Here is a 26,094-nt window from a genome sequence, read left to right as displayed (position 1 = left end):
CAATACACACACAGCACTCACCCACCCACACACACACATGAACACACACACGCACACACACACCAGCAGTCCATGTAAGATTGTGCTGATGAATCATATGGGACAATCTGTCCTGGTCACAGTCATCACCACAGGCTGCCAAGTTCCATTTAGCTCCAACTGGAGGACCAGAACTGTCAACAACAACTAAACAACACAACGACCACCACTGCAGCTTCGGTACACACTGAGCACAGCGTCAGCTCTGAGACGACACGGTGCGTCCCACAAATAACAACTGAATAATGTTGACCTTGTCCTGTGACACGATGGAAAACAGTAGAGCTGAAACACAGCACATGAATCTGTGTGACTGATTCCACCACCTGAAATTATTTTATTCAATACCTTTACACACTGTTTGTATTTTTCAACCTGGACCCAATTCCCCCATGTTTTTGTGTCTAAGTGTCTAATGTGGATGACAGTTTTTGACACTGGTCCAGCGCTGAGCGAGAGTGCTGCAGCCAATGGCGGCTAAACAGGCTGCAGTGGAACCACTCAGGTAATCAGACGTATGTCCACAGTGCTGTGTCAGCTCTAGAGAAAGGTCTGGAATCACTGATTATCTTTCTGCAACAGGGTAAAAAAATGCCTTGGCGTGTTTATGTTTTTTGAAATCAATCATAGTCGTCATGGGTGGCATTAAGCCCAGTGCAAAATAGTGTCAGGGTTGAATTTGTTTTGGTGGAACATTTGCACGTGGGGAGGTGAGCTCTGTCATTAAAATGGCCCCACCAATGGGCGCCCAGTAGCTCAGTGGGTAGAGTGGGCGTCCCATATACGAAGTCAGTGTCCTTGCCACTGTGGCTGTGGGCTTGACTCCAGTCTGGCCCTCTGCTGCATGGCACCCCCCCTCTTTCTCCACCGTCACGCTTTACATAATATCCATCCATCCATCCATCCATCCATCCATTTTCATCCCCTTATCCGGGGCCGGGTCGCGGGGGCAGCAGGCCGAGCAAAGCACCCCAGACATCTCTCTCCCCAGCAACACTTTCCAGCTCCTCCTGTGAGACCCCAAGGCGTTCCCAGGCCAGATGAGATATGTAATCCCTCCAGTGTGTTCTCCTACCTGCCTCCTACCAGTGGGACGTGCCCAGAACACCTCCAGCTGGAGGCGCCCAGGAGGATCCTGATCAGATCCCCGAACCACCTCAACTGACCCCTTTCGATGCAAAGGAGCAGCAGCTCTACTTCCAGCTCCCTCCGTATGTCCAAGCTCCTCCCCCTATCTTTAAAGCTGAGCCCAGACACCCCACGGAGGAAACTCATTTCCACCACTTGTATCAGTGATCTCATTCTTTCAGTCACTACCCAGAGCTCATGACCATAGGTGAGGGTTGGGACGTAGATGGACCAGTAAATTGAAAGCTTTGCTTTCTGGCTCAGCTCCCTCTTCACCACGATGGACCGGCGCAGCGCCCGCATCACTGCAGAGGCCGCACCGACCTGCTTTAATATTGTCCTGTCAAATAATGACAGATCATTTGTCCTGTCACATGATTGATGTAACTAGGTACCTACAGTAGCTATGCAGCAATATGATATCCCTATTTACAGTCCCACCTACAAAGGTCTGATTGGTGACCTGTTTATCCAACTGGGGGAAACAGTCATGAGTGGGCAAAACATCAGACTTATTTGAATCACTGAGCAATTTGGAGGTGTGGGCGGTAATCAGAGGGTTTAAACAAGCCTGTGTTTAACTGCCCTCTGTACTTTAAAATTTAAGTATGCTCTACCTTTGATCACAATCAGGCCCAGGTTATACTAAAAAAGAAGCAGTTTATACCACATGTCGTCCGACCCCAGTCAGACATCAAAAGTGTTCTCAGTTGTTCCAAATGGCCTCACTGAAGGCGGAGTGAAAAAGTCACAGAGATTCCTTAAGAACCAGGTGTTTCAACTAAGGGCGGTGCCTTTTGAACAGAGTCAGTACGTTTCCATACACAGTTAAGTCAAGCTATGGCTCTAGCTCAACTAGGACATTTAATTGGACTACTGAACTTGTCCCAGTATACAAGCACAGGTGAGGAATCCATTTAACGACCCAAGTATGTCCGACTCCTCTACGATAGGTGGAGGTATGCCCCCTTTCAGCATGTTAGTATTGGACCTTTTTTCCGGTCGACCTATTATGTTACAGACCAAACAATCAACAAACAAGTTACGGTTAGCTAACAGCTAACTGGACAACTCTACTGCTCTCCCTGACTTGGGCATAACGTATATGCAAATGGAAGGGCAGGGAGGTCCCAGATAAGCGGCATACCGCCAAATGTCAAACTGCGAATAGGAATAAGGTTAGATTTGACTTAAGTGGTAGTGACTGACATGGAGATAATTGCACACATTTTCAGACAGTCTCTCCTGAAAGACATTCATAGCATCAAATTCAGCTGTTTACATGAAAAATGGTGGCGTCAGTTAGGTGTTTCGAAAGGTATTTGACCTCCGGCAGCATGTCACAGTGTACTGACATGCCCTGGAGTTCACTTCCACACCACTGCAGAAAGATGAGATGGTAAGCACGTGGAAGTCAGCAAAAACAAGCTTTTCATTTGGCTGTTATTTTGCTCTTTCAGGGGTTAAAAATATTGGGCTGTTGGTGGAGACATTATACATATATAAAGCCTTTTTGAAAATGGTGGAAATGTGATTTTGGAGCTGAACTCTTCAGAGTGAGGCGTCCTGTTAACAGGTGCTGAGGCAGATTTGAAACGCCACCAACTCCAATCTGCTGCATAGAACTGAGAGCCAATTTTTCTCTGCTGAAATAGAGGCTTGGAAACCACACACACCCACACACTTAGACACACACACACACACACACACACGCAGCTTACTGCATATGATTGTGTGAACATCATTATTGAAAAATGTGTTGGTTGAATGAGTCATGTTGAGAGAAATGCAGCTAAAAAGCCTTGTTTTCAGATTGACAGTCATATATTTAGGAAATCCTGTGATATGCTTCCACTGTGTTTCTGTTGGTGTTTTTAGAGGAGTACTGACTACACTTCTGACTGAGGATGCCTTGCATTTAAAGAACAGGCTGGCAGACACTTAATATTGGTAATTGGAGAGGGAAGTTATATTTTGCCAAGCGATTATTAACAGATTGTCGCAAACATTTCCAACTGGGACGGAGTCTCCGATTGTTGTCCCACATGTATTTTTGGTATCTATTCCAAGAGCTAACTCTAATGTCATGCTTTGGCCAAGTTAAGATGCATTTTATCTCTACTGCAAATACCTGACCCATAAATATGTAACTGAGATCTTGGAACTTGAAAGCTCATCTTTGGTGGGTACGCTAGTGCAAATTTTGTGATCCACATGCACCTGAGGAAATCAACTACAGAAACCTCCTGTATGCACCCTCCTATAAACTCTTTTACTGTTAGTAAACGGTATGATGTTTTTGGTGGGCGGGGCTTAGCTGGAGGCAAAACAATTCTCCACAGACATTAGCTAGCGCTAGCTAACAAGTTGTGTTGTCTTGTTTTAGACACTGGAGGAAGAGGATGTGAGTGGTGCGTTCAGAAACACTCATTCTGAGTGTGGGAGCGCACTCTGACACAAACTGGAGCGTTGATAAATTGGGAGCGCTGTCTGAATGTAGCGTTGGGTTATCCAGAGCAGCGCACTCTCAGAGTGGCAGAGCGCACTCTGGACACTCTGTCTGTGGAGACGGAGCAGCAGAGCGCCGAGCGGAGTGAATGTGTGATTAACTTAACCGTTGGTTCATTCATGTAGAAATATAACGCTGCGTTTCTTCCACCAACAGGGCTCTCATTTTAGTGAAGAGCGTCAGACTGAATTTACCAACGCACCATGTCAGGTCACTCACTCTCCGGGACCACCAGTGTTACTGGAATAAGTAAACACTGACCAACGGGACCAGACTGGCCGACCCGTATGCTCTCACTCAGTGGATGGATGATGTCACAGGAAGCCAATCTTACAAAGGAGGACCACACTTGTTTGTTTTGCTATGGAAGCTAACGTTAGCTAATGTGCTAAAAAGTTAGCGTTGCAGAGAAATCCAATCTTCCTCTTAATCCCTCCCCAGTTTCTGATGAGGTGGACATGATAACCCTTAATACACATAACCTTATTCGTCATTCATTCATTTAAATGTCTAACGACGTTAGAATTTCAGGATGTGTGGACATTAACATTATGACATTTTGCAGACGTTGGGTTTTGTTCTTCACACCTTATGACTAAATGTCAGTATTCTATGTCAAGATGATGTTGGCATGAGACATTACTCCACGTCACATGCGCCCATTCACACACTGGTGCCATCTGCTATTCAGAACGTGTTGACACACACTCACACATCGATGGAACAGCCATTGGGAGCAATTTGGGTTTCAGAGTCTTGCCCAAGGACACTTAGACATGCAGACTGGAGGAGCCAGGGATCAAACTGCCAAGCTTTAGATTAGTGGACAACCTGCTCTACTGCTGAGCCACACAACTTAAAACCAACAAAATACCAATGTCATCCGTCTGCAGTATTCTACACCACTTGATGATGGCATTAGACGTTGTCCTGACATTGAACTTTGGTGATCTGATGTCACAACCTAAATTGAACCAAATATCAACGCTGAAAGATGCTGATGACCAGCTGGGTAGCTGCCAACAGATGAACATCATGTAGTGTCCCCAGTGCCCCCTGGGTAATGCAGTTTATTTCTGAATCGCCCAGAGAACCAGACATGGAGAGGTATGAGAGTACCAGTAGGGTGTGAGCAGTGCTGGTGCGCAAGAAAATGTCATTGTACATCAAAGAGTAAAATGTAAAAGTGGTACCGTGTAATGGTAAGCACTGGCCCACTTCCTACACTGACTATAACTGTGTGTGGCTATTAGTGTTGATCTCTGAATTAGTCTGTTTTTAAGGCTCATTTGCATAGAAAGGGGCCAATTTTGTGCCCATTGTATGCATTCTGTATTACCTCATTTAAATATGTGCAAACAGCACAGAGACGCTGTTGCCTTGGCAGCTCATTTCGGGGTGCATTTCACCCTTTGTGTTTGCTTAGAGAATTACATGGTTTCTTTTTGTCTAATTTGTGCAGGTTTAGCGGCCTCGAAAGCTGCTCATTCCTTCTTTGAATCCTGCCCTCTGTGTTTCTCACCACAACACAAGATCTGGTCGTAGATTAGCGACAGCTGTTTCTGTTTTCCTACATCGACACTGACTTTCTCTTCCCTCCCTGCTGTTCGCTGATCTGACTTGTTCACCCTCACAAACAAACACGATCCCATCTTGTTTCCTTTTCGCATCCAGTGAGTTTACATCTAAGCACTTCTTCTCAATGGCTGCTGCTTCAGCACCTTGGTACGTCTGCAGGTGTGTCGCCTCTGAGACGAGCTCGTTTTTTCCCCCTGACGTGAAGTGAAGCTGTATCTGAACTTAAAGAACATGTTGGATCCTCGATGATCCATTTACTGAGACTTTGGAGAGATGGGGGCACATCAGAAGTTGCTCTCACATATTCCTCAGAGAGTGTGTGTGTGTGTGTGTGTGTGTGTGTGTGTACATATATATATCTGCGTGTGTGAGTCTTTTCAGTGGGCCTGCGGACTGTGGGGTAAAAATAGAGAATTGAGCAAGTGCACAAAAAGAAATAGAGATATGAGAAATAAAACGGAGAGAGGCCGAGACAGATGGAGGGAGCAGATGGACGAGAGGAGAATGAGAGGGAGATAAAGAGCGAGCGCAGTACTTACAGGTGTTTTGGAAGGTGTGGACCTGCATGTCCACCAGAGGAAATGATTGTCTGAAATTGTACGTCACTGAAGTCTTCTTCTTCTGGAAAATCTTTGTCACCTGAGGAGGACAAAAGAGATGAGAAAAGAAAAGTCAAGGCAGAAAATTGAGAATACAAAGACAGAGAAGAGGGAGGAGGAGAGAGGACAAAGGAGGATTATGCTCATCTTTGATTATGCTCATCTTTGTCTTCATTTGTTTCTTTTGTTCATTTCGAGGTGAAGAGTTTTTAAAATCCCTCAGTGAGACATTTGAATGATTCCTCTATAAACTGAAGACGTGTCTCCTCCTGCTTGTTTTTTACTGGCAGTGTAAATAAATTATGATTGAATTGGAGCTGAATCACAGTTAGAGTCACTTCATCTTCTAAACTCAAGTACTGGTGACATCGATTGTGGAGACTTTAAATCATTTATCATGTCAGACCAGTCCTGATTCACAATTTATGAGCTCACACAGATTCACATCTGAAGCTGGTTCATGTTGTCTGTGTTGACCTTCATATGACCTCTGTATGATATTAACCCTTTGAGCTCTTTTCACTCTTTTTATTTACATGTATTAGCTTTCTTATCAACACGTCCTCGTCCCAACTCCTCAACTACCACAGCGTTATCAGTGAAGAAAGAAAAGGAAGAAGATTTACTTTATTAATCCCTGATGGGAAATTAAATTTTTCCACTCTGTTGTCATCTACACACACCGGCCTGAAATACACACACATGCACAAACAGGACCTATACATGCATTAAATGGAGAGATATCAGAGCGAGGGGAGGGCTGCCCATGCACAGGTGCCCAGAGCAGTTGGGGGTTCGGTGCTCCCCAGGAGGCAAAGTGGCATCTCTCCAGCTACAAGTCCATACTCCATGCTTGGCCCAGATGGGGACTTGAGCTGGTGACCTTCCGGGTCCCAACCCAAGTCCCTATGGACTGAGCTACTACCGCCCCAGTGGACCTACACATCAAAATATGACGCCCTAGCAGAGTTGAGACCAAGTCATTGTTTAGCAAGTCAAAAGTAGGTCTCAAATCTTTGCACTCAACTCCCCAGTCCAGTACCAAGTCATAAACTTTGAGTTATTTTAGAAGTCCTAAACAAGTCATAATTTTCTCTTTACTAAATTCAATGCCATTTTAACAACACAGTAATAATATTTTATATTTAGTGTTTAAAGTTTGTATTTATCTGTCAGAATTTTCAACTTGCATGTTTTGCGCACTGCAGTTTGTTTTTTCATTGAGCACTCTTAAATTTTGTACCTAATTTAAATTATCTTTGGTGTCATCTTTTCCAACTGGCACTCAGTAATGTAAAGTTAGTTCTTGGTTCAAACAAAGCGGATCTGGAGAATTAACTGTTAAGCTGGGAATTAAAAGCGTTCAGTGTTAACTGACACAGGAAATGAAGGGGAATAAATTGAGTCGTGGCACACGTTTTAAATAACATATCTAGTATTTTCCTGTCAAATAACTGAAGTTAACTTAAAGTCACGAGTCATTGGTGTTAAAGCCTAAGCTGAGTTGCAGGTCTTTTTTGAGGTTGTCAAGTCAAGTCTAAAGTCATCAAATTTGCGACTCGAGTCTGACTCCAAGTCCAAGTCATGTGAGTCAAGTCCATCTATCTCCTTTAACTTTAGCTTATATTGTAGTTATGCTATGTAGCGTGTGAAATAGAGTATGGTGAATGTGCTAGGAAAAGTAGGATCAGCATTGCTTCTGCCTGGAGCTCGCATGTACGGAGCCTGGGTTTGGTTGAAGATGGTAGTGCTGTTTGGGCTGAGAAAGCCATGTGTAAGTAAGGTAAAGGAGGTTGTTGGGTTGGTGCAGGGAGGGGAGCAGTGAGACCTGGCATTAGGGGAGTGTCTCTGGGACGCCAGAGATCACTGTCTAGCCTCCTGGAGGTGTCGTGGGACCAACTAGACGAAACACTGGTGAAAGGTGATGAACTGGTGATGACCCCAAAGACATGTTAGTAATCACTGCTCACTGGTCTGTATAGTTAAGCCTTGCCATAATAGCTTATCATAGGGCTTAGGAGGTTATTCACTGAGTGCTGATCCTTTCTCTAGAGCACAAACTTCTTGTGTTTATTTGAATTCATTTCCCTCCTGTGTCATTTTTGGATGTTCACAGACTGCGTGTGAATCTATGCTTGTTATATGCATTGTGTCTTTTCAAAATAAACTTTCGTTTTCAGGCCAGATGAGATATGTAAGCCCTGCAGTGTGTTCTGGGTCTGCCCCGGGGCCTCCTGCCAGTGGGACATGTTCTGAAGACCTCTAATAGGAGGCATCCTGATCAGATGCCCGAACCACATCAGCAGGCCCCTTTCGACACGGAGGAGCAGCAGTTCTGTTCTGAGCTTTTTTAGTTCATGTGCACTGTAAAAAAGAAATGCTATAGACTAAAGACTAAACTAAATGAAGGCTGAGACACAATCTTTGAACTCATGGACACTGAAAGAAGGTATGGTGTCTGTTCAGGTGCTCTTTGGGTGCGTCCGGCCTGTCAGAAGTTTTTGGGTATGCTTGAATGGATGGTGGCTGATATATAATAGACTGGTTTTAAATAGAAAGCATTGATTTATGGTCTGTATTTAGGACCTTTTCACAAATTCTAGTAGTAAAAAGTACTAGTTCTCATCGATATCTTTTATTTTAAGTATAAAATATAGTGGACTGATGGCTGACTGTTGAAGCCTCAGTGACACCGATCAATCATACCCATGTTCTGTAACTGTATGCCAGCTGTTGAGCCTTGTGGCAAGAGCAGACAAGATTTTGGAAAAATAAAATAAATTTAAATATATTTTTGTTTTTACTGAGCATGTGTGGTACCCCAATGATTTGACAAGATATGACGCCGTGACTTCTCCTCTTTCAAACCTGTCCACACCACAGCTTTGAAAACAGCCAAAAACACAGGATCACTGTTGGTCTTAAATAAGACTAAGTGGGCTAAGTGATTCGCTCTGATTTCAGCAGTTTGTTTATGATGTGTGTGTGTGTGTGTGTGTGTGTGTTCAGTTGTGAGTAATGACTGTGAGGGAGAGAGAGCACGGTGGCTCCATCAGAGCTTGTTTGTTGAAAACAGCTGCCTGCTGTGGCTGAAAAAGACGGTGATGAGACTGAACCAAAATACTGAACGAGCCAAACAAAAACTACAGGCTACAAGAGGCTAACATTCTGAGCAGAGCTGCAGAGTCTGGGGTTTATTCCCTGCAGACAATACATGAACACATTTGATTCAGTGTTAAGGAAAGAAATTATTGATAATTGCAGCTTTAAATGCCTCCTCCACTGAAGAGGAGTCATTAACATGGCTGTATTGTCAGGCACCTTCAGTTATTGATGTAATATAGTCTACACAGTTGATCACAGAGCTAAAAACCTCACAACAACACAATGAGGGATTAAACAAGAACTGGAAATGCTGGTGATACGATCAGTAGCATTACTGACGGCAGCAAAGCAACTGAAGCCGCTGAGCTTCAGCACTTTATCGCTGGGATTACAACACATACACAGTCTCTTTTGTTTTTCAATCTTTAATCTTGCAAACAAAAACACTAAAACATCAGACTTCACGGGTAAACCTTGCTGACAACTCCTGCCTGGGTTTCTTACTTGGGAATCCATTTATTTGCTTTCTCTTTAATAGGACGTCAGACTTTTTGACATTTCTGGAGCGCAGCATTAAACAGGACCAGGGCATTATGGGATAAACTGGTGCTCTGGTGACACGCAATCACTTTATCTCCCAGGGGAGAAGATCCTCAGGCTCCAAGAGAATTAGTCCCCAAACTTATCTCAAAATAGTGCAGTAATACAAACACCCACAGTCTGTGTAAAAAAAGATAATGACACTAGATTTCTGTATTTTCCACCAAATCCATCACACACAAACACACACACACACACACGTACACACTCACCATCAGCAGGTCGTTGAACAGGAAGACTTCTCTCTGGTGGACGCCGCTCCGCTGAGCTCGGTTTGGATCTGGAACCTCAAACAGCTGGCAGCAGCACACCAACCTGCGGTGAGGCAGTGACAGCACCTGAAACACACACACACCAAGAACACCATTATTATTACAATTTTCTCGGCCAGTTCCGACTTCCGATATTTTAAATGTCTGATCTGCCGAATTTATGGTGACCAAAGTGGACTGCGCACCTCCTGCAGACCTCTATGGATGATGATGAGTATGAGATAAACCATAAAGTTTACACTCAAGAAACTTTTAGCCTGAACAGGGACTTGAACCCTGGACCTTCAGATTAAAAGTCTGATGCTCTACCGACTGAGCTCCTCAGGCTTCAAGGGAAGCTGAGGTGATGTGTCCATTACCCCTTGCCTTTAGACTGGAGGAGGGCAGACCCTGATTTGCATGTAGCTTGAAAAACAAGATAGGTTGCAATCAGATCTCTGACCTGGCCAAGAGAGACACATTCTTGTGCTCATAAATCGGGTCTCAGAGACAATTGGATGTAACAGCCATGTTCCCAGGAGGTCTGAAAGACTTGAAGTTTTCCCTAAATGCTTGACTTATGGAAAGTGCAACCAGACTTCCACAAGGTGTCATGCAAGAAACTTGTTGCCTGAACAGGGACTTGAACCCTGGGCCCTCAGATTAAAATCTGATGCTCTACCAACTGAGCTATCCAGGCTTCAGGAGGTTGATCTTCTGGAGGATAACATGGGGTGAAGTGATAGGAGTCTGTGAGAATCATTGAAGTTTTGTCCATTATCACCTCCTTTTGGACCGGAGTAGGGCAGATCCTTATTTGCAAGTAGCTTAGAAAAAAACAAGACAAGGTGCGATCAGATGTCTGATCTCGCCAAAAGAGACACAGTTTATATGGCTGAGTGTGAATGACAGTGTCCTCATAAATCAGGTGTCAAAGACTTGTGGGTGCAACAGGCACATTCCAAGGAAGTCTGGTGCTCTACTGACTGAGCCACCCAGGCTTCAAGAAACCTTTCTTTTGGAGGAAATCATCACCTGAAGTAATGTGAGTCAATAAAGACCATTTAAGTTTTGTCCATTACAACCTCCTTCTAGACCAGAGTAGGGCAGACCCTGATTTGCATGTAGCTTTGAAAAAAACCAAGATAAGATGTCTGGGACACATATGTATATGTGGTCAAGTACAAATGACTGTGTTCTCATAAATGAAGAATCAAATACTTGCAGACATAACAGGCATGTTCTTGGAAGTCTGAAAGTCTTGAGGTCTGCCCAAATGCACAAGTTAGCATGGTCACAATCAGACTGTGGACCTCCATGAATGATTACAATAGTGAGCACATCAGGCATGTCATAAAAGAACCTGTTGTCTGAAAGGGAATCCATTGCCACCTCCCTCTGAACTGGAGGAGGGCGGATCCTGATTTGCATGTAGCTTGAAAAACAAGTTGGGTTGCTAGCAGATCTGGCCATGAGAGAAACATACTGTTCATGAGGCTGAGTGTGAATGATAGTGTCCTCATAAACTGGATCTGAAAGACATGTGGACATAACAGGCATGCTCACAGGAAGTCTGAAAGTCTTGAAGACTGCCCAAATGCACAACTTATGATTGACCTCCACAAGATGTCATATAAGAAAACAGTCACCTGGACAGGGACTCAAACCCTGGACCTTCAGATTAAAAGTCTGATGCTCTACCGACTGGGCTACCCAGTATCCGAAGTGAGCTGAGTGGGTGAAAACCTTTGAAGTTAAACATATGTACAGCTGTTTAGATGTTTGTTTGAGGTGTTGCAGGATCTTACAGGCTTCTTGCCGACCACCATCCTCTCCACCGCCTGGACCTGAGACACGTGATCATCGTTGGTTCTCAGCTCCCATTTCTGGATCCTTCCGTAAATGGCCACCAGCAGGTCCCTGGGGATGTCCTGACCATTATCAACCCCTGATGGAAACACAAGGGTCAGGGTTTAGTTTCAGATAATATATATATATACAGTACAGGCCAAAAGTTTGGACACACCTTCTCATTCAATGCGTTTTCTTTATTTTCATGACTGTTTACATTGTAGATTCTCACTGAAGGCATCAAAACTATGAATGAACACATGTGGAGTTATGTACTTAACAAAAAAAGGTGAAATAACTGAAAACATGTTTTATATTCTAGTTTCTTCAAAATAGCCACCCTTTGCTCTGATTACTGCTTTGCACACTCTTGGCATTCTCTCCATGAGCTTCAAGAGGTAGTCACCTGAAATGGTTTTCCAACAGTCTTGAAGGAGTTCCCAGAGGTGTTTAGCACTTGTTGGCCCCTTTGCCTTCACTCTGCGGTCCAGCTCACCCCAAACCATCTCGATTGGGTTCAGGTCCGGTGACTGTGGAGGCCAGGTCATCTGCCGCAGCACTCCATCACTCTCCTTCTTGGTCAAATAGCCCTTACACAGCCTGGAGGTGTGTTTGGGGTCATTGTCCTGGTGAAAAATAAATGATGGTCCAACTAAACGCAAACCGGATGGGATGGCATGTCGCTGCAGGATGCTGTGGTAGCCATGCTGGTTCAGTGTGCCTTCAATTTTGAATAAATCCCCAACAGTGTCAGCAGTAAAACACCCCCACACCATCACACCTCCTCCTCCATGCTTCACAGTGGGAACCAGGCATGTGGAATCCATCCGTTCACCTTTTCTGCGTCTCACAAAGACACGGCGGTTGGAACCAAAGATCTCAAATTTGGACTCATCAGACCAAAGCACAGATTTCCACTGGTCTAATGTCCATTCCTTGTGTTTCTTGGCCCAAACAAATCTCTTCTGCTTGTTGCCTCTCCTTAGCAGTGGTTTCCTAGCAGCTATTTGACCATGAAGGCCTGATTCGCGCAGTCTCCTCTTAACAGTTGTTCTAGAGATGGGTCTGCTGCTAGAACTCTGTGTGGCATTCATCTGGTCTCTGATCTGAGCTGCTGTTAACTTGCCATTTCTGAGGCTGGTGACTCGGATGAACTTATCCTCAGAAGCAGAGGTGACTCTTGGTCTTCCTTTCCTGGGTCGGTCCTCATGTGTGCCAGTTTCGTTGTAGCGCTTGATGGTTTTTGTGACTCCACTTGGGGACACATTTAAAGTTTTTGCAATTTTCCGGACTGACTGACCTTCATTTCTTAAAGTAATGATGGCCACTCGTTTTTCTTTAGTTAGCTGATTGGTTCTTGCCATAATATGAATTTTAACAGTTGTCCAATAGGGCTGTCGGCTGTGTATTAACCTGACTTCTGCACAACACAACTGATGGTCCCAACCCCATTGATAAAGCAAGAAATTCCACTAATTAACCCTGATAAGGCACACCTGTGAAGTGGAAACCATTTCAGGTGACTACCTCTTGAAGCTCATGGAGAGAATGCCAAGAGTGTGCAAAGCAGTAATCAGAGCAAAGGGTGGCTATTTTGAAGAAACTAGAATATAAAACATGTTTTCAGTTATTTCACCTTTTTTTGTTAAATACATAACTCCACATGTGTTCATTCATAGTTTTGATGCCTTCAGTGAGAATCTACAATGTAAATAGTCATGAAAATAAAGAAAACGCATTGAATGAGAAGGTGTGTCCAAACTTTTGGCCTGTACTGTATATATATATAAGTATAAGCCCCAAAGGTTTATTTCTATTGTGGTTCTCTAATTAACCACAAGATAAAACAACACATCTGCAAGGCGACAAGTGCAAATGAAAAAATCAACAAGTAGGGCTGGAAGATACGCGATACACGATATATATCACGATACTGTATCACGAAATCTCCTCTAAAGTACTGTAGACTACTAAAAGTTACAAGAAAGTGAAATACAGTACTGTTATAATAAAGTTAAATAAAATACTATTTTAATTAAATAAATCAAAGTGGAACCACTGGTGCTTTTATTGTAAAGGTCCCAGCTCGGCTTGGATTGGAAGTGTTGATGTTTTTGCTGTGAAACTGAAACTTCCGGTCGACAGATTTATTCACTGTGAGCAGGAAACAAACTAACAGCTCTCCAGTTCATATATTAATAGTATTTGCAAGTTACACTGGTGCTCAATGGTCACAAAATGTGATTAAGGCCCTGTTTATACGACAACGATTTCAACTGAAAATGGTAAACTTTTGTTCGGTTTAGCTGATCGTTTACACAGCAACAGCAAACAACAACAAACAGAGACTTTTCCTACATTCACATTATGGTTCCAGTTAACGGCCATGCACAAGAAGGCGGATGGTCACAACAACAGTGACAGACTCCTCAGCTCTGTTTGTGCTGCTTACTGTATTTAATTAATCAATGCTTCTCCAGCAAAGTGTAGATTTACTGCACCATCACTTTGATCAGCAGAGACGCATTACTTACATGCGCCAAATACTGAATCCACCAATACGCCAACAAAGGGCAGCCAAAGGCACTTTTGGACAAGACATGAGGTCGTCAGAAGAGGAAAGAAATACTTAACTGCAAACCTCTCGGTGTTGCAATGTACTGTCTAATCAATTTGTAATTTGCATGCTAAATACCTTGTATTGAGAATGCTTTCTTTTCAGCTTTTCCCCATTTTTCTCACTCTTATTATTGACTTCCTTATCCAACAAAACACTCTACAGCAGTGGTGTATTGGTAGTTAAAGAGAAGGGTATAGTACCAGGTAGAGGGGTAAGTTACCATAGTCCAGTGGCTTTTGGGGAGGACAAGCAAGTGGCGGGAAAACTGTGAATTGTTAAAGAGAATAAATGGAGGGAAAACTTTCGTATGTGTAAAGCCTCCCTAAATAGGCTCTCCAGTTCTTATACTGATAATATTTGCAAGTCGCACTGGAGACTATGGGCATGAGAACCGAAACGCCAAAGCGAGTCTCATGGTCTCACGATGGGTATCTAGAGCCAGTGTTTGGCTTGTCCATTCTGGGCTACTGTAGAAACATGGCAGTGCAACGTGGCAATCCCCAAAAGTGAGGACCTGCTTCCTGTATAGATATAAACAGCTCATTCTAAGGTAACAAAAACATTACGATTCTTATTTTCAGGTGATTATACACTAAAGAAAACACCCTTTTTATCTGATATTTCAGTTCTGCCAATATATCCCCCTGAATCCGACACACACTGGTCCTTTAAAAAAAATCAGTGTTCCAGCCAGACTGCTCTGATTACAAGAGATGATGTACTGACTGACCCCGCAGGTTCTTGATGAAGTCCTCCAGCTTCATCTTTCTCTCCGGCTTGACGTTGGGACTGTACATGTCTGTGTTGAGGAGGATGATGGCGAAGGCCAGGATGAAGATCGTGTCTGGATTCTGGAACTGCCGGATCAGCACCGGGTTACAGACACAGTACCGCTGACTGCAGGGAGAGAGAAGACACGAAGAATACATTAGACCAGATCGTTCACTGAATCATCTCTGGGATTCAAACCTGTGAAGCAGTTTAGTACCTGAAGGCCTCCACCAGTCGCTCCACCCGCTGAGCTTCACCCTGAACTTTAATCTGAGCCTGGAACTTCCTCAGAGCGTCATCTAGATCCATCCCCGAGAAATCCATCTCATCCAGCACACAGCTGCAGGTGGAGACACAGAACACTGATCACCATCAGCTGCTAGTTAAACATTAAACACAGATGGATCTCAGCTTTAAATATTCACACAAACAAACAGGAAAAAACAATAAAAAGTAAACAAACAGAAGTCAGTGAATGTCTTGTACTCACTCGAGGACATCCTTGTTGAACTGTTGCCGGCTGCCGAGGAACTCTCCGATCATCTGCCTGCTCAGTCCTTTCCTCTCCAGGATGAACCTGGCGATGCCCACTGGTGTGTCCGACACAAAGCCCCTCTCAATCAAATACTGGATCCCCTTCTCCGGCTTCCTGCAACCCAGACAAGACACACATTTGTTTTTCGTTAATTTTTGTGCTTGTTTTATTAATCTAATTTTATTTAGACTCTGCTCTCCAACACAGAGTCATTCCAAAGTTATGAGATGTTTCAGAAGATGGCTTACAAGCTGATTTCTATCTGATAACATCTGTGGAACTTTTGGGGTATTGGTCGTCTTCTACCCACATATAAAGCAGAAGTGTACACTGTGTCACCATACAACTACAGAACCATTCAAAGGTTTAGACTCAAATTTTCATCCGATGATTTTTCTTAATTTCTATTATTCCCAGGTTAATACTGAAGACATCAAAAAAACTATGTAATGACATACAGAATTAGCGGCCGTGTTTTTTGCGCTCTAAAATGTATTGTTTTTAATGTAGATGCACGGCAGGTGCGCTTAAACACGAGAGTGATGCCATCGTGTGCAATGGCTGATAAAGCAAGTTTAACCTTTGGAACGCATCAGTGTGCACTGCATGTCATGTGACAAAGCAAAAAGTGTCTTCAAGAGCAAGGTGTAGCAACAAACACTAAACCCCTGAGCTTGCCTGAGAAGGACTAAATGCACAAAGCTGCTATTTTTAAATATCCCATGGAGAGAGACTCTCACTGCAGCCTGTTCTATTTTGTTGTGAAAATGTGGGCGTGCAGCCTCGTTCTGTGGACGATAAACCAGGTGCAGACTTCCATCTGTGTCACCGCTGATGAGGAAATACAGCGAGTGCTGGATGGTGCAGTGAGTGACAACAACCCCGCCCACATTTAAGAGGACTGTCTGAACACACCGAGGGTCTAGGTACCATGTCTGAAGGCTTACTGCTGGTTCCAAAGGGACTGGACTGAAAGGGTTTGGTGGAGATGGGCTCAATATATTAATATGAGCTGATGATTTTGAGCCTGATTCAGATTTTTGTTCCGGTCTTCCTCTGTCTGATGGGTTGGACCTTAATCAGGTTGACAGCATAATCTGAATTTGACTACATTAAGATCGTTAAGATTTTAGCTTCAACAGTTGAAGATAATAACAGTAAAATATGTGCTTGTTTAACTCAATGAATCTTTTTGGTGGATTACCATAATCAGCTTCACAGACACACACGTACTTGTTGAACAGGTTGAGTCCGATGCGGTATTGGCGCCGCTGCACCACGTCATTGTTAAAGGCGGGAGAATCCCAGCTGTGGCGGCTCTCTCTCTGATAGGTCTGTTTCCCCAGCGTCGCTCCTCCGATTGGCTCCCGCAGGCTGTCGCGTGACGAGGAGCCGGAGCTGCAGTTGTTGACCGTCGTGTCGTCGTTAGAGTTGGTGGTGGTGGAGTTGACGCTCTCGTTGTCTCCATCTGAGCAGAGCAGATGGTGGTGGTGGAGGTGGGGGTGGTGGGCGTGGTGCTGTTGCTGCTGCGCCTCCATGTTCTGGAGAGCAGAGGAAGAGGAGGAGGACAGCGGCGAGGGCGTGAGCGGCGGCGGCAGGGGTGAGAGAGGTGTGAGTGGTGGTACAGGGGAGGGCAGCGGGGAGGAGGGGGGCTCTGGGTAGGCGTGGGGGAGGTGGTGGTGTTGGTGGTGCAGGTGGTGGTAGTGGTGTTGGGCAAAGTGGTGAGCGTGCTGGATGTAAGGGCTGCTGCCGTGCACGTGGTGCATGTGCATGATGTGTGGCTGGCTGTACTGCGGGTGGTGGTGGAGGATGGTGGGTAAGTGGGGGATGGGCGATGGGTGGGGGTGAGGGTGGGGGTGTGAGTGTTGGAGTGGGTGGGGGAGCGGGTGTGACGGCAGGGCCCGGGCTGAAGGCATCGGTAAGGGGACGTTGGCGGGGCTGCGAGTTTGTCCCTGCGCCGTGGCGACAGAGCGGCCGTTTGGTTTGTGTTTGATTGTTCCCTGTGGAGAGTCGGCCTCGCTGCTTCCTCCACCTCCTCCTCCTCGCTCATCCTCACCACTCTCTCCTTCGCCTCCTCCCCTCCTCTCCCTCTCTCCTCCTCCTCGTTCGGCTCCTGACGACTCCTGTTCATACACCAGGCGCCCGATAGAGCCTCGCTCTGACCTGAAGAACGAACAATAAAGTTAAAGACATGAAAAATTAAACATGTTGTCCAGAGCGCACTGTTTATATTTTACACTTAATTTTACACCTAAAACAAACGATAGGCAGGTTTATTTTATCGTCACTGGGCAAAAATCCCATAATAAGCATTGAGCGTTTTAAAGTTATCTGAGAGAAAAGTAGACGTCTGCACCTCCTCTTAGGGCTGTGTTTTTTTGGGATATAGAAATGCTGATGCATGTGCACGTCCCTTCAGATGGTGAAAGCCTGATTCAATGCTATTTTGCGAGAACATACAGATACATTTGGTCGGGCCTTTTTCTGCAGTGAGCAGATCTTCTGGCTGAGCTTCCTACACTAAAACTAAAGTGCCTGAAACAGTGCAGAGACACTGAGTCTCTGTGGAGCGTGCTAAAAGGCTTAATGCACTTTAATGAGACTTAACTTTCTCGAGCAGTGATTGATTGTTTTGATATAAATGTAAAATAGAGAAGTCTCAGCGTAATCATGAGTAATTTTTCTGAATTGACTTATGAAGGGATAAAAGCATCGAAGCAGGACATAAATGCTCTCTGTGAAGAACGACCTGTGTCGAGTCAGTTTCAGGTCTTTGCAAGTTTATTGTCACAGCTGAAATTAACTGATTCCAGCAGCTGCCTGGAGGGAGGGAAATAAATCAGTAGGAAGTAACTAAGTACATCACTCAGAGTATTTCTCATTAATGCTACTTTGACTCCACGATATCTCACAGGAGAACATTGTTCTTTTAACTGCACTACGTTCATTTAACTGTTTTTAATTTTGTTTTAAATGTGTGTAAAGTTTGTAAAGTTACAGTGTGTGATCTCTGACGAAGCTCTCTGATTGGCTGTGCTGACCTGTCACTCATGTCCACTGAGCTGTCACTGGGTGGTTCGATGGTCAGGACAGGGAGGTGTCCCCCTCCTCCTCCTGCCCTTCCTCTGTACTCCCCTCGACACTCTGTGCAGGGGGTGCTGCTCCTCCGGCTGGTGTTGCTGCCTCCCTCTGTCTCTCTGCTGTCCTCCCTCCCCCCTGCGACTCCTCCTCCGCCTCCTCCCCAGTACTCTGTGTCAGAGCTGGAGGCGGGGCGGGACAGTGGTGAGGACGGCGGGCGCGAGAGCGGCGAGGAGGGGAGACAGCCCTCGTCCATGTAGAGGGTGACATCACTGAAGGAGGTGGCGGTGCTGTCCTCGTGCATGGCGGCACCTCCTCCCACGCCTCCTCTCCCTCCTCCCACTACTGCCCGGCCTGCCACGCGTCGGGCAGATGCGTTGGTGTTGCGCCATGCGCACTCTCTGTAATCCTCGTCCTCGTCTTCCTCCTCGTCCTCCTCCCCTTCCTCCTCCTCCTCTTCCTCTTCTTCATCTCCCTCTTCCTCGTCCTCCTCGTCGTCCTCCTCTCCCTCTCCTCCCGCTTCCTGTGAGTCTTCGCGGCCTGACTGGCAGGTGAGGGAGTCGTCCATGGAGTCGGCCAGAGACTTTACCTGCAGTCCAACACAGAGGCGAAACAAACACGTCAAACATGCACATAATGTAAGGTCTCAGATTTATTTACCTGAATTTAGACCAGACTTACATTATCTCTCCTCTTTAAAAGTATATTTCATAATTCATAATTCTTTCATAACCCATCTTGAAATCACCATATTGTACATTCCCACAGCTCTAATTCCATCAGTGCAACAACAGTCTTGTCATTTTCTATTCATTCATTCATTCATTGCGTCTCCTCTGCTGCTCTTTTGTCCATCGCTGAAACTCAACACTTCCTGCACGGATTTTTCACATTAAAAGATTTCTTCAGCTCAAATAGAGTAACTCCTCCTCTCTCCCCGCAGGTTTTTGGTTTGAAACATCTACAGAGTTTGACAAAGAAAAGCTGACAGCTGATGTCATGTGACCTAAGTGTGAAATTTCATTAACTTTCACATTAACAACTGAGCTATCTTCATCTATGGAGGAAGACGGCTGCTGTTGTGTCTCCAATCAGATACTTCTGCACTCAAAGCACTTTTACACTACAATCACATTCACCCATTCAGACACCGGTGGCTGAGGCTACATGGTGTCACCTGCTACTCAATTTTTAACACACTTTTGATGGGACAGCTGTCACGAGTAATTTGGGGTTGCTTGGCAGACTGGAGGAGCTGGGTATCGAACCACTGATCCACTGATCTTCTGATTAGTGGGTGACCTGCTGTATCCTCTGAGCCACAACCACCCTTGTACTTAATGTTTTGAGTGCATAAGTCTGTCACACTTAGAATATGGCAAAACACAGTGTTGGCAAAGTTGAGTGTGGAATGTTACAACACTTCTCGCCCTCAGTGGTCGCCATGTTGCCTACGTAACAGAAGAGACGGGACTACAAACACATTTCAAACTTGTGAGATGGGGAGGAGACAGTGAACACCAAAGCATTGTACAAATATACATGTGCATTTTTCACTGCCCCTATACTGCTGCTGGAGAGATGCCATGAGTTGGTTTACTGGGTTAACTCTGTAATAATTTGGTACCACCAACAATAATGTATACTAATGTTAGCCTGATAGCTAGCAAGCAAATATTTTGTTGAGTGACAATCATTAATGCTCCGCCCAGTTGCAATTCACTAAGCAGAAGAAGAGAGGCTGTCCAATCTGGTGCTCTTAATTTATGGTATGTGTGCAACCGCCATGTTTGATTTGAGACAGCACTACCCTGGCAAAAATATGGCATCATGCAAGTAAGTAAATCTCCTCTTTCCAAGTTCAGGAATTTCATGTTCAATCTGCAGGAAGTGTTGAGTTTTATCGTCAGCATCAACCGAACCTAACCCTAACCCTAACTTTTGTCTAAGGATTTACAGTATAACAGCAGGTGATGATATACTGTTCAAGCTATGTTTAACGCCGAGAAGGTGACAAACAGGTGTGTTTACCTGCTTGGAGAAGGAGTCGTCCATGTCTCCTGTGTCGTCTGAGCCCTGCTGACCTGCTGACCCCTGACCCTGCGGCTGACGTTCATCAAATGAGTACTGGACCCACAGAGGAACAGACACACATGCACATTTGTACTTCTTGTTGTGTGTTTATGTGTCCTGTATATACAGAGTTTATATATGTGTGCGTACCTGCATCCTCATGTTGGACAGGATGATGCGGCGAGTCATCCTGCTCTCCGAGGCGGAGCTGCGAAGCCTCTCGAAGTTCTTGTTCATGCGATACTGCCTGAACGCCGTCTGGATGGTTCTTGCCGCCCGCCGGGACACAAACTGGCCCCCGTACTTCCTCTCCAGCATCTCCACCTATCAGGCAGCAACATCACACATTCAGGCAACCAATCAGGAAACGAAGCACAGAGAGCTTTTTTATTTTGGAAAGAAAAACAAGCTCTGTAACTAATCATTGCATAGAACAAGACAAAATCATAATGAACCCTAGAAGTCAAAGAACAGCTCATACTGAGAGAGAGTGTTGTGGTGGGAGTCAGAATATCCACAACATGCATTTACAGGCTTGGACCTAATACAGTAATGTATGTTTCTATTATTGTTTATGTGCTCAATCAACCTGTGGTCATTTTAGAAAAATAAATGGGTTTTCATCGTTTTTATTTTGTTTTTGTTGCAGTCTGAGTTTATTTCTAAAAGTCAATAGATCCACGAGTGTGTGTAAACCCGAACATACTGACTTCCATAACGGTCCCTGGGTTGAAGCAATGCTTTAGAAGTCAACAAGCTGCTCGCCTGGAGGCAGATATCAGTAATTTGGAAAGTATACTGTTGGCAGACAAAGCAGTGTTTTCTCAGAGAAAACACAACTATTGCTAAATGATCGATTTATTTATCATAGCTCTGTTTTGAGCTGTACTCGTGAAGTAATGGGGTTGTGTTCTCCTTCTTGCCCAGCTTCTGATTTAGAGAAGAAGCCACTGGCTGGCAGGTGCCTGAGCGGGCTCTCGCTTCTGGCGTCAAGCACCCAGCCCACCTGGGCATGACCCGGTCTAGGGACAGTGGCAGGTGGGGGGTTTGACTGGGGTGGTACACCTGTCAAACGGTAATGCCGGTGTCCTAGGGTATATAGGTAAATAGGTAGTTGTACAGCAGCCTACAAAGGCATTTGAAATATCTCTCCTTCTGTTCCTGAGATATGATGTTAAAACATGATGATGTCACAGTGACATTGACCTTTGACCTTTTGGATACAAAATGTGTCCTGTCCCTCGCTTCATTATTTTATCCTATTAGACATTTGTGTGAAATTTTATCATAATCAATGTACGAAATCTTGAATTTTTGGCCAAAAACATGTTTTGTGGGGTCACAGTGACCTTTGACTGTTGATCACCAAATTCTAATCAGTTCATTCTTGAGTCCAAGTGGACATTTGCGCCAAATTTGAGAAAACTCCCTCAACGTCTTCTTGAGATATTGTGTTCACAAGAATGAGACAGATGCAAATTCACAGTGACCTTGACCTTTAACTACCAAATTCTAATGGGTTCATTGTTAAGTCTAAGTGGATGTTTTTGCCATATTTAAAGAAATTACCTCAAGATAGCCTAGAGATAAAGCGTTTACAAGAATGAGACAGACGAGGTCACAGTAACCTTGACCTTTAACTACCAAAGCCTTATCAGTTCATCACTGGGTCCAAGGGGAAATTTGTGCCAAATTTGAATTCCCCCAAGACGTTCTTAAGATATCACATTCACAAGAATGGGATGGACAGATAACCTGAAAACAAAATGCCTTTGGCCACAGCTATCACAGGTGCAGAGGCGTAAAATCATCAGTATCGACAGTGGCTCCCGGCCAAATTTGTTACTAAGCTACGTGTGCGAGCCCACTGGAGACAGGAGACCCAAATTACATAACTAAATTACATACTAACTCGGACAGAAACACACAGTGTTGATCACAGTTTATGTGAGGTCTTAATTTGTTGCCTGCAGCAAACACAGGACGCAACAGTCAGACAGAGCTGGTAAGAAATACAGAAACTGGGAAGCACTAAAATCAAATGTGATGAAATTATGTTGAAGTGCTTCACTGCTGCTAAATAGGACAGGCATATCCTGACACGGCGCTGGGAATCAACCCACGATGGTGTGTGTGTGTGTGTGAGAAACAATAGGTGTGGGTGTTTTGACGTGCATTGTACTCTGCTGTTTAAAAAGGCTGCATCCAACTCAGAGTGTAACAGAAACGATTACATGAACACTCATTGGCTGCGTCTTTAAGTCCATGTTTGTTTCTGAGGACCTGTGAAATGCACTTCCTGTAGCGTTGTACCTTCTTGTCCTGGAGGTCTGTAGAGAGCTCATAGCTGTCAGATAGAGCCTTGCAGCGTTTGCTCTCCTCCTCCTCTTGCTTGCGGAGCGCCAGGCTGGCCGGCTGGTGTCGGCTGCGCTGAGCCCAGGCAAGGCTCGCCGGGCTGGGGGGAGAGATGGGAGAGCTACCCTGAAGGAGGAGGGGAGAGAGAGACAGGATGTTAATTTTTTTTTTTTTTTTTTTTTTAACTTGTATTTATTCACTGGAGGCTGACTGAGTTTCCAGAATGTTTTTCAGCTGTTTCAGATTCACACCCCAGAGTCAGCTGTGAAGAAACTAACAAGTAAAAGCTGCAAAAACACAATTTAAAGCTCCATAAAAGTGAAACTCAGCACACTGACTAACTGTACTTAATTACTTTCCACCTCTGTTGGGAGCTGCAGGGTTCACATTGAACTCCCACTGTAGTTTGTGTGGAAAGGTGCTGTTGCCTCGGTGCTGACCTCCATAACAACCTCCAAACCAGACACACAGGTTGGCCCACTGCCTGGCTTACAGTTACTCCACACAGGCAGAGCTGTGAACCAGCTAACCACAGCTGAGGATGTTAAACAAGTGAAACTAAAACATGTTACAGCTATAAATTCACCGTATTTTACCAAAGCAGTTATTAACCAAGGTAAGGTGAATTACTGAATCTGAATTAATTAATGATTTTATAATGAATACTAAGCTTTAGTTACGTCGCTATCACTTGCAGTGTGGGTTATTTTTGTGGTTTTGGCCATTAAAGGCAACAAGCAGCTTTAATTTTACTCCCCCATGAGTCACCATCGCCATGACAACTCAGCGATAAACCACTACACACAGGTTTAAGGAATCGCAACCCAAGTAAGGTCTGTTCAGTTAAACACAGTGTTACCAGTTTTATAATCATTTTTCTATCATAATTCAGCCCAGTGCTTGATGCACGATAAAAAGCTTACTTCTAAAAACCTCTAAATGTATGATAATTTCAACATATGATATTTCATAAACTAGGGATGCACAATAATATGGGAACGTCATCGGTATTGGCGGGTATGCTTTTCTTATTTTGCACAATGAATGAATATCACATACATTAAAAAATGCGTTCTATTTCATGTCTCCATCTGCTGGTGGGCCGTCATGATAAGTGTATGCATGTTTAATATGATGTTAATTCCACTACAGAAGAGACGTGATGATCACTAAATCTGGGGGTAAAAAGTGGATATATCGATGTTGGTATCACTTATTGGTCAAATGAGTTGCTGCATATTGGCATATCGGATATTGGCCAAGAATCCAATATCGTGATCCCTATGATAAACGGTGAAATGGTAGAGAGCTGAGGAACCAGGCTGATTGTTCATTGTACTTTAACCACTGTATGTCAATAATGTATTGTATCAAACCGGCCTTGAATCTGTCATTTGTCAAATGATTTAATCACATCTCTGCTGTGGCTGCAGTGAAATACTGGTTTCAAGGTGAACCATGATATAAGGATCGGATCAGGTATCGGCACCGATCACATTATTGTTACAAAATCGGAATCGGTAATAAAAGATTGGAGGAATGAAAACAACAAACACGGCCAGGTTTTTCATCTACGTTGTTTACTGTTGCCTCCACTTGCCAATGTACTGTAACCGAGCGTCCTGGGTTAGCCTAACTGAGTGCAGCTAATAAGCAATAAACCAACAGGAGTCGAGACAACAGGTTCAGCAGCCACCGCTTCCCTCTTTATTCTGAGCAACACCTAATGGCGGAACCTCGCCTACCACAGCCCTACGGCAGCTCTGGAGGGACAATTTGTTTACAATTCAGAATCTGTTTACATTTTGTGCTGCTGAACCACCGATCAGCTTTTTGGATACTATTCAAATAAAAAACAAACCTTATGGGACAACTTGGATGCATTCTTTTTTTTCTTTCTTAATGCTTTGCAAAGTATCGGATCGGACTCGGTTTCAAAATAAAGGACTCAGTATTGGATCGGATGCAAAAAAAATGTGATCAGGACATCCCTATATAAAAGTTGATGATTATCATACCTTTTACATTCGCTTGTCTATGATACTGGAAAAAAATGCAACTGGACAGAGAATCTCCCCGTGTAATTTTAGTTATTTTCCAAGTGGAGACTTTTTATGCATATTCCCTAGGGCTGCAACGGTTCACAGTACAATAACCTGCACAGAATATGTTGCAGTTTCACGGCATCACAGTGTTACAGAATTTATATTATCAGTCAGAGTAAAGTCCTTTTCTGAGGCGGTTATCGTAATATGAAAAACTCCTACTGTTGCAACCCTAGGAAGTATGTGTAAAAAGTCTCCCCTTAGAAAATAACTAAAATAAAGTGGAGAAGTAATTTGTGCATAACCCACGTATTTGGGAAGGCTGTGATCACATGACCAATGTGCTGATGGGAGTATAGAGGAAACGGTCCAGTCAGGAGGCAGGTTGGGGTGGTGGATGGGTCACAAAACACAGGACTTTCCTCCGAGACTTTCCCCAGGAAAACGATGTTTGGTACAGTTACACCATGTTTCTTCTCCTTAACTTTCCACGTTAATTTTACTTGTCTAAGCCTGAAGATGCTCAACCTCTGTAACTTTACGTTAAGTACGTAATGTCATTTGTGGGACACTAATTCGTAATATATCATAAAAAATGTTGTATAAGGATGTGTGGAACAGCCTTCGTATTACTATTCCTCTTTAATACTTTTTTGTTAGATAGTCATCTGTCTGATTTGGCAAAGATGCATGATGTATTTGGTTTACATGGGGTAAGAGCTCATTTATGCTCAAGTTAGATACGAAGACGGACGGAGCCCTCTGTCTGTAATCTGTGTTCATTTTGTTCATATTTGTGCAGGTTTTCTTAAAGCTTACAGATACAGACGAAACTGAGCAGTACCACTGGAGAGAGTGAAGGCAGTGTAGTGCAGTTAAAGTGAGATACGACCATAGGACACAATGAGAAATTTATATAGCTGTGGAACGGGATAAATCTATAACATATAATAATAT

At 44.2% G+C, this 26,094-nt stretch overlaps 1 protein-coding gene and 2 non-coding genes across 11 annotated transcripts in view; all 3 read right to left on the bottom strand.

Annotated features, from left to right (window-relative positions):
* The window catches only part of LOC117258600 (IQ motif and SEC7 domain-containing protein 1-like), a 259,415-nt gene that overhangs the window by 11,630 nt on the left and 221,691 nt on the right, over positions 1–26,094 (bottom strand). For 6 of the 9 annotated variants that reach the window (XM_078169733.1, XM_078169732.1, XM_033629637.2 and 3 more), the window contains 11 exons: positions 23,051–23,218; positions 20,888–21,061; positions 20,696–20,791; positions 18,628–19,253; positions 16,820–17,749; positions 15,542–15,700; positions 15,269–15,391; positions 15,011–15,177; positions 11,618–11,757; positions 9,771–9,896; positions 5,794–5,893 (listed from right to left, as the gene is read on the bottom strand). In XM_078169733.1, coding sequence (XP_078025859.1) covers positions 5,794–5,893; positions 9,771–9,896; positions 11,618–11,757; positions 15,011–15,177; positions 15,269–15,391; positions 15,542–15,700; positions 16,820–17,749; positions 18,628–19,253; positions 20,696–20,791; positions 20,888–21,061; positions 23,051–23,218 — 2,809 coding nt within the window. The remainder of the gene's footprint in view (positions 1–5,793; positions 5,894–9,770; positions 9,897–11,617; positions 11,758–15,010; positions 15,178–15,268; positions 15,392–15,541; positions 15,701–16,819; positions 17,750–18,627; positions 19,254–20,695; positions 20,792–20,887; positions 21,062–23,050; positions 23,219–26,094) is intronic. The other 3 variants (XM_033629639.2, XM_078169735.1, XM_033629638.2) reach the window with 2 other exon arrangements.
* On the bottom strand, positions 10,085–10,157 carry trnak-uuu (transfer RNA lysine (anticodon UUU)). Its single transcript has one exon. It is a non-coding gene; the product is annotated as a tRNA-Lys (tRNA).
* Positions 11,456–11,529, bottom strand: trnak-uuu (transfer RNA lysine (anticodon UUU)). Its single transcript has one exon. It is a non-coding gene; the product is annotated as a tRNA-Lys (tRNA).

The sequence above is a fragment of the Epinephelus lanceolatus genome, chromosome 8 (genome assembly GCF_041903045.1).
Source record: "Epinephelus lanceolatus isolate andai-2023 chromosome 8, ASM4190304v1, whole genome shotgun sequence".
In the NCBI taxonomy this organism is placed as follows: Eukaryota; Metazoa; Chordata; class Actinopteri; order Perciformes; family Serranidae; genus Epinephelus; species Epinephelus lanceolatus.
The sequence above is the reverse complement of the archived record's forward strand: the minus strand, read 5'-3'. Positions and strand labels throughout refer to the sequence as shown.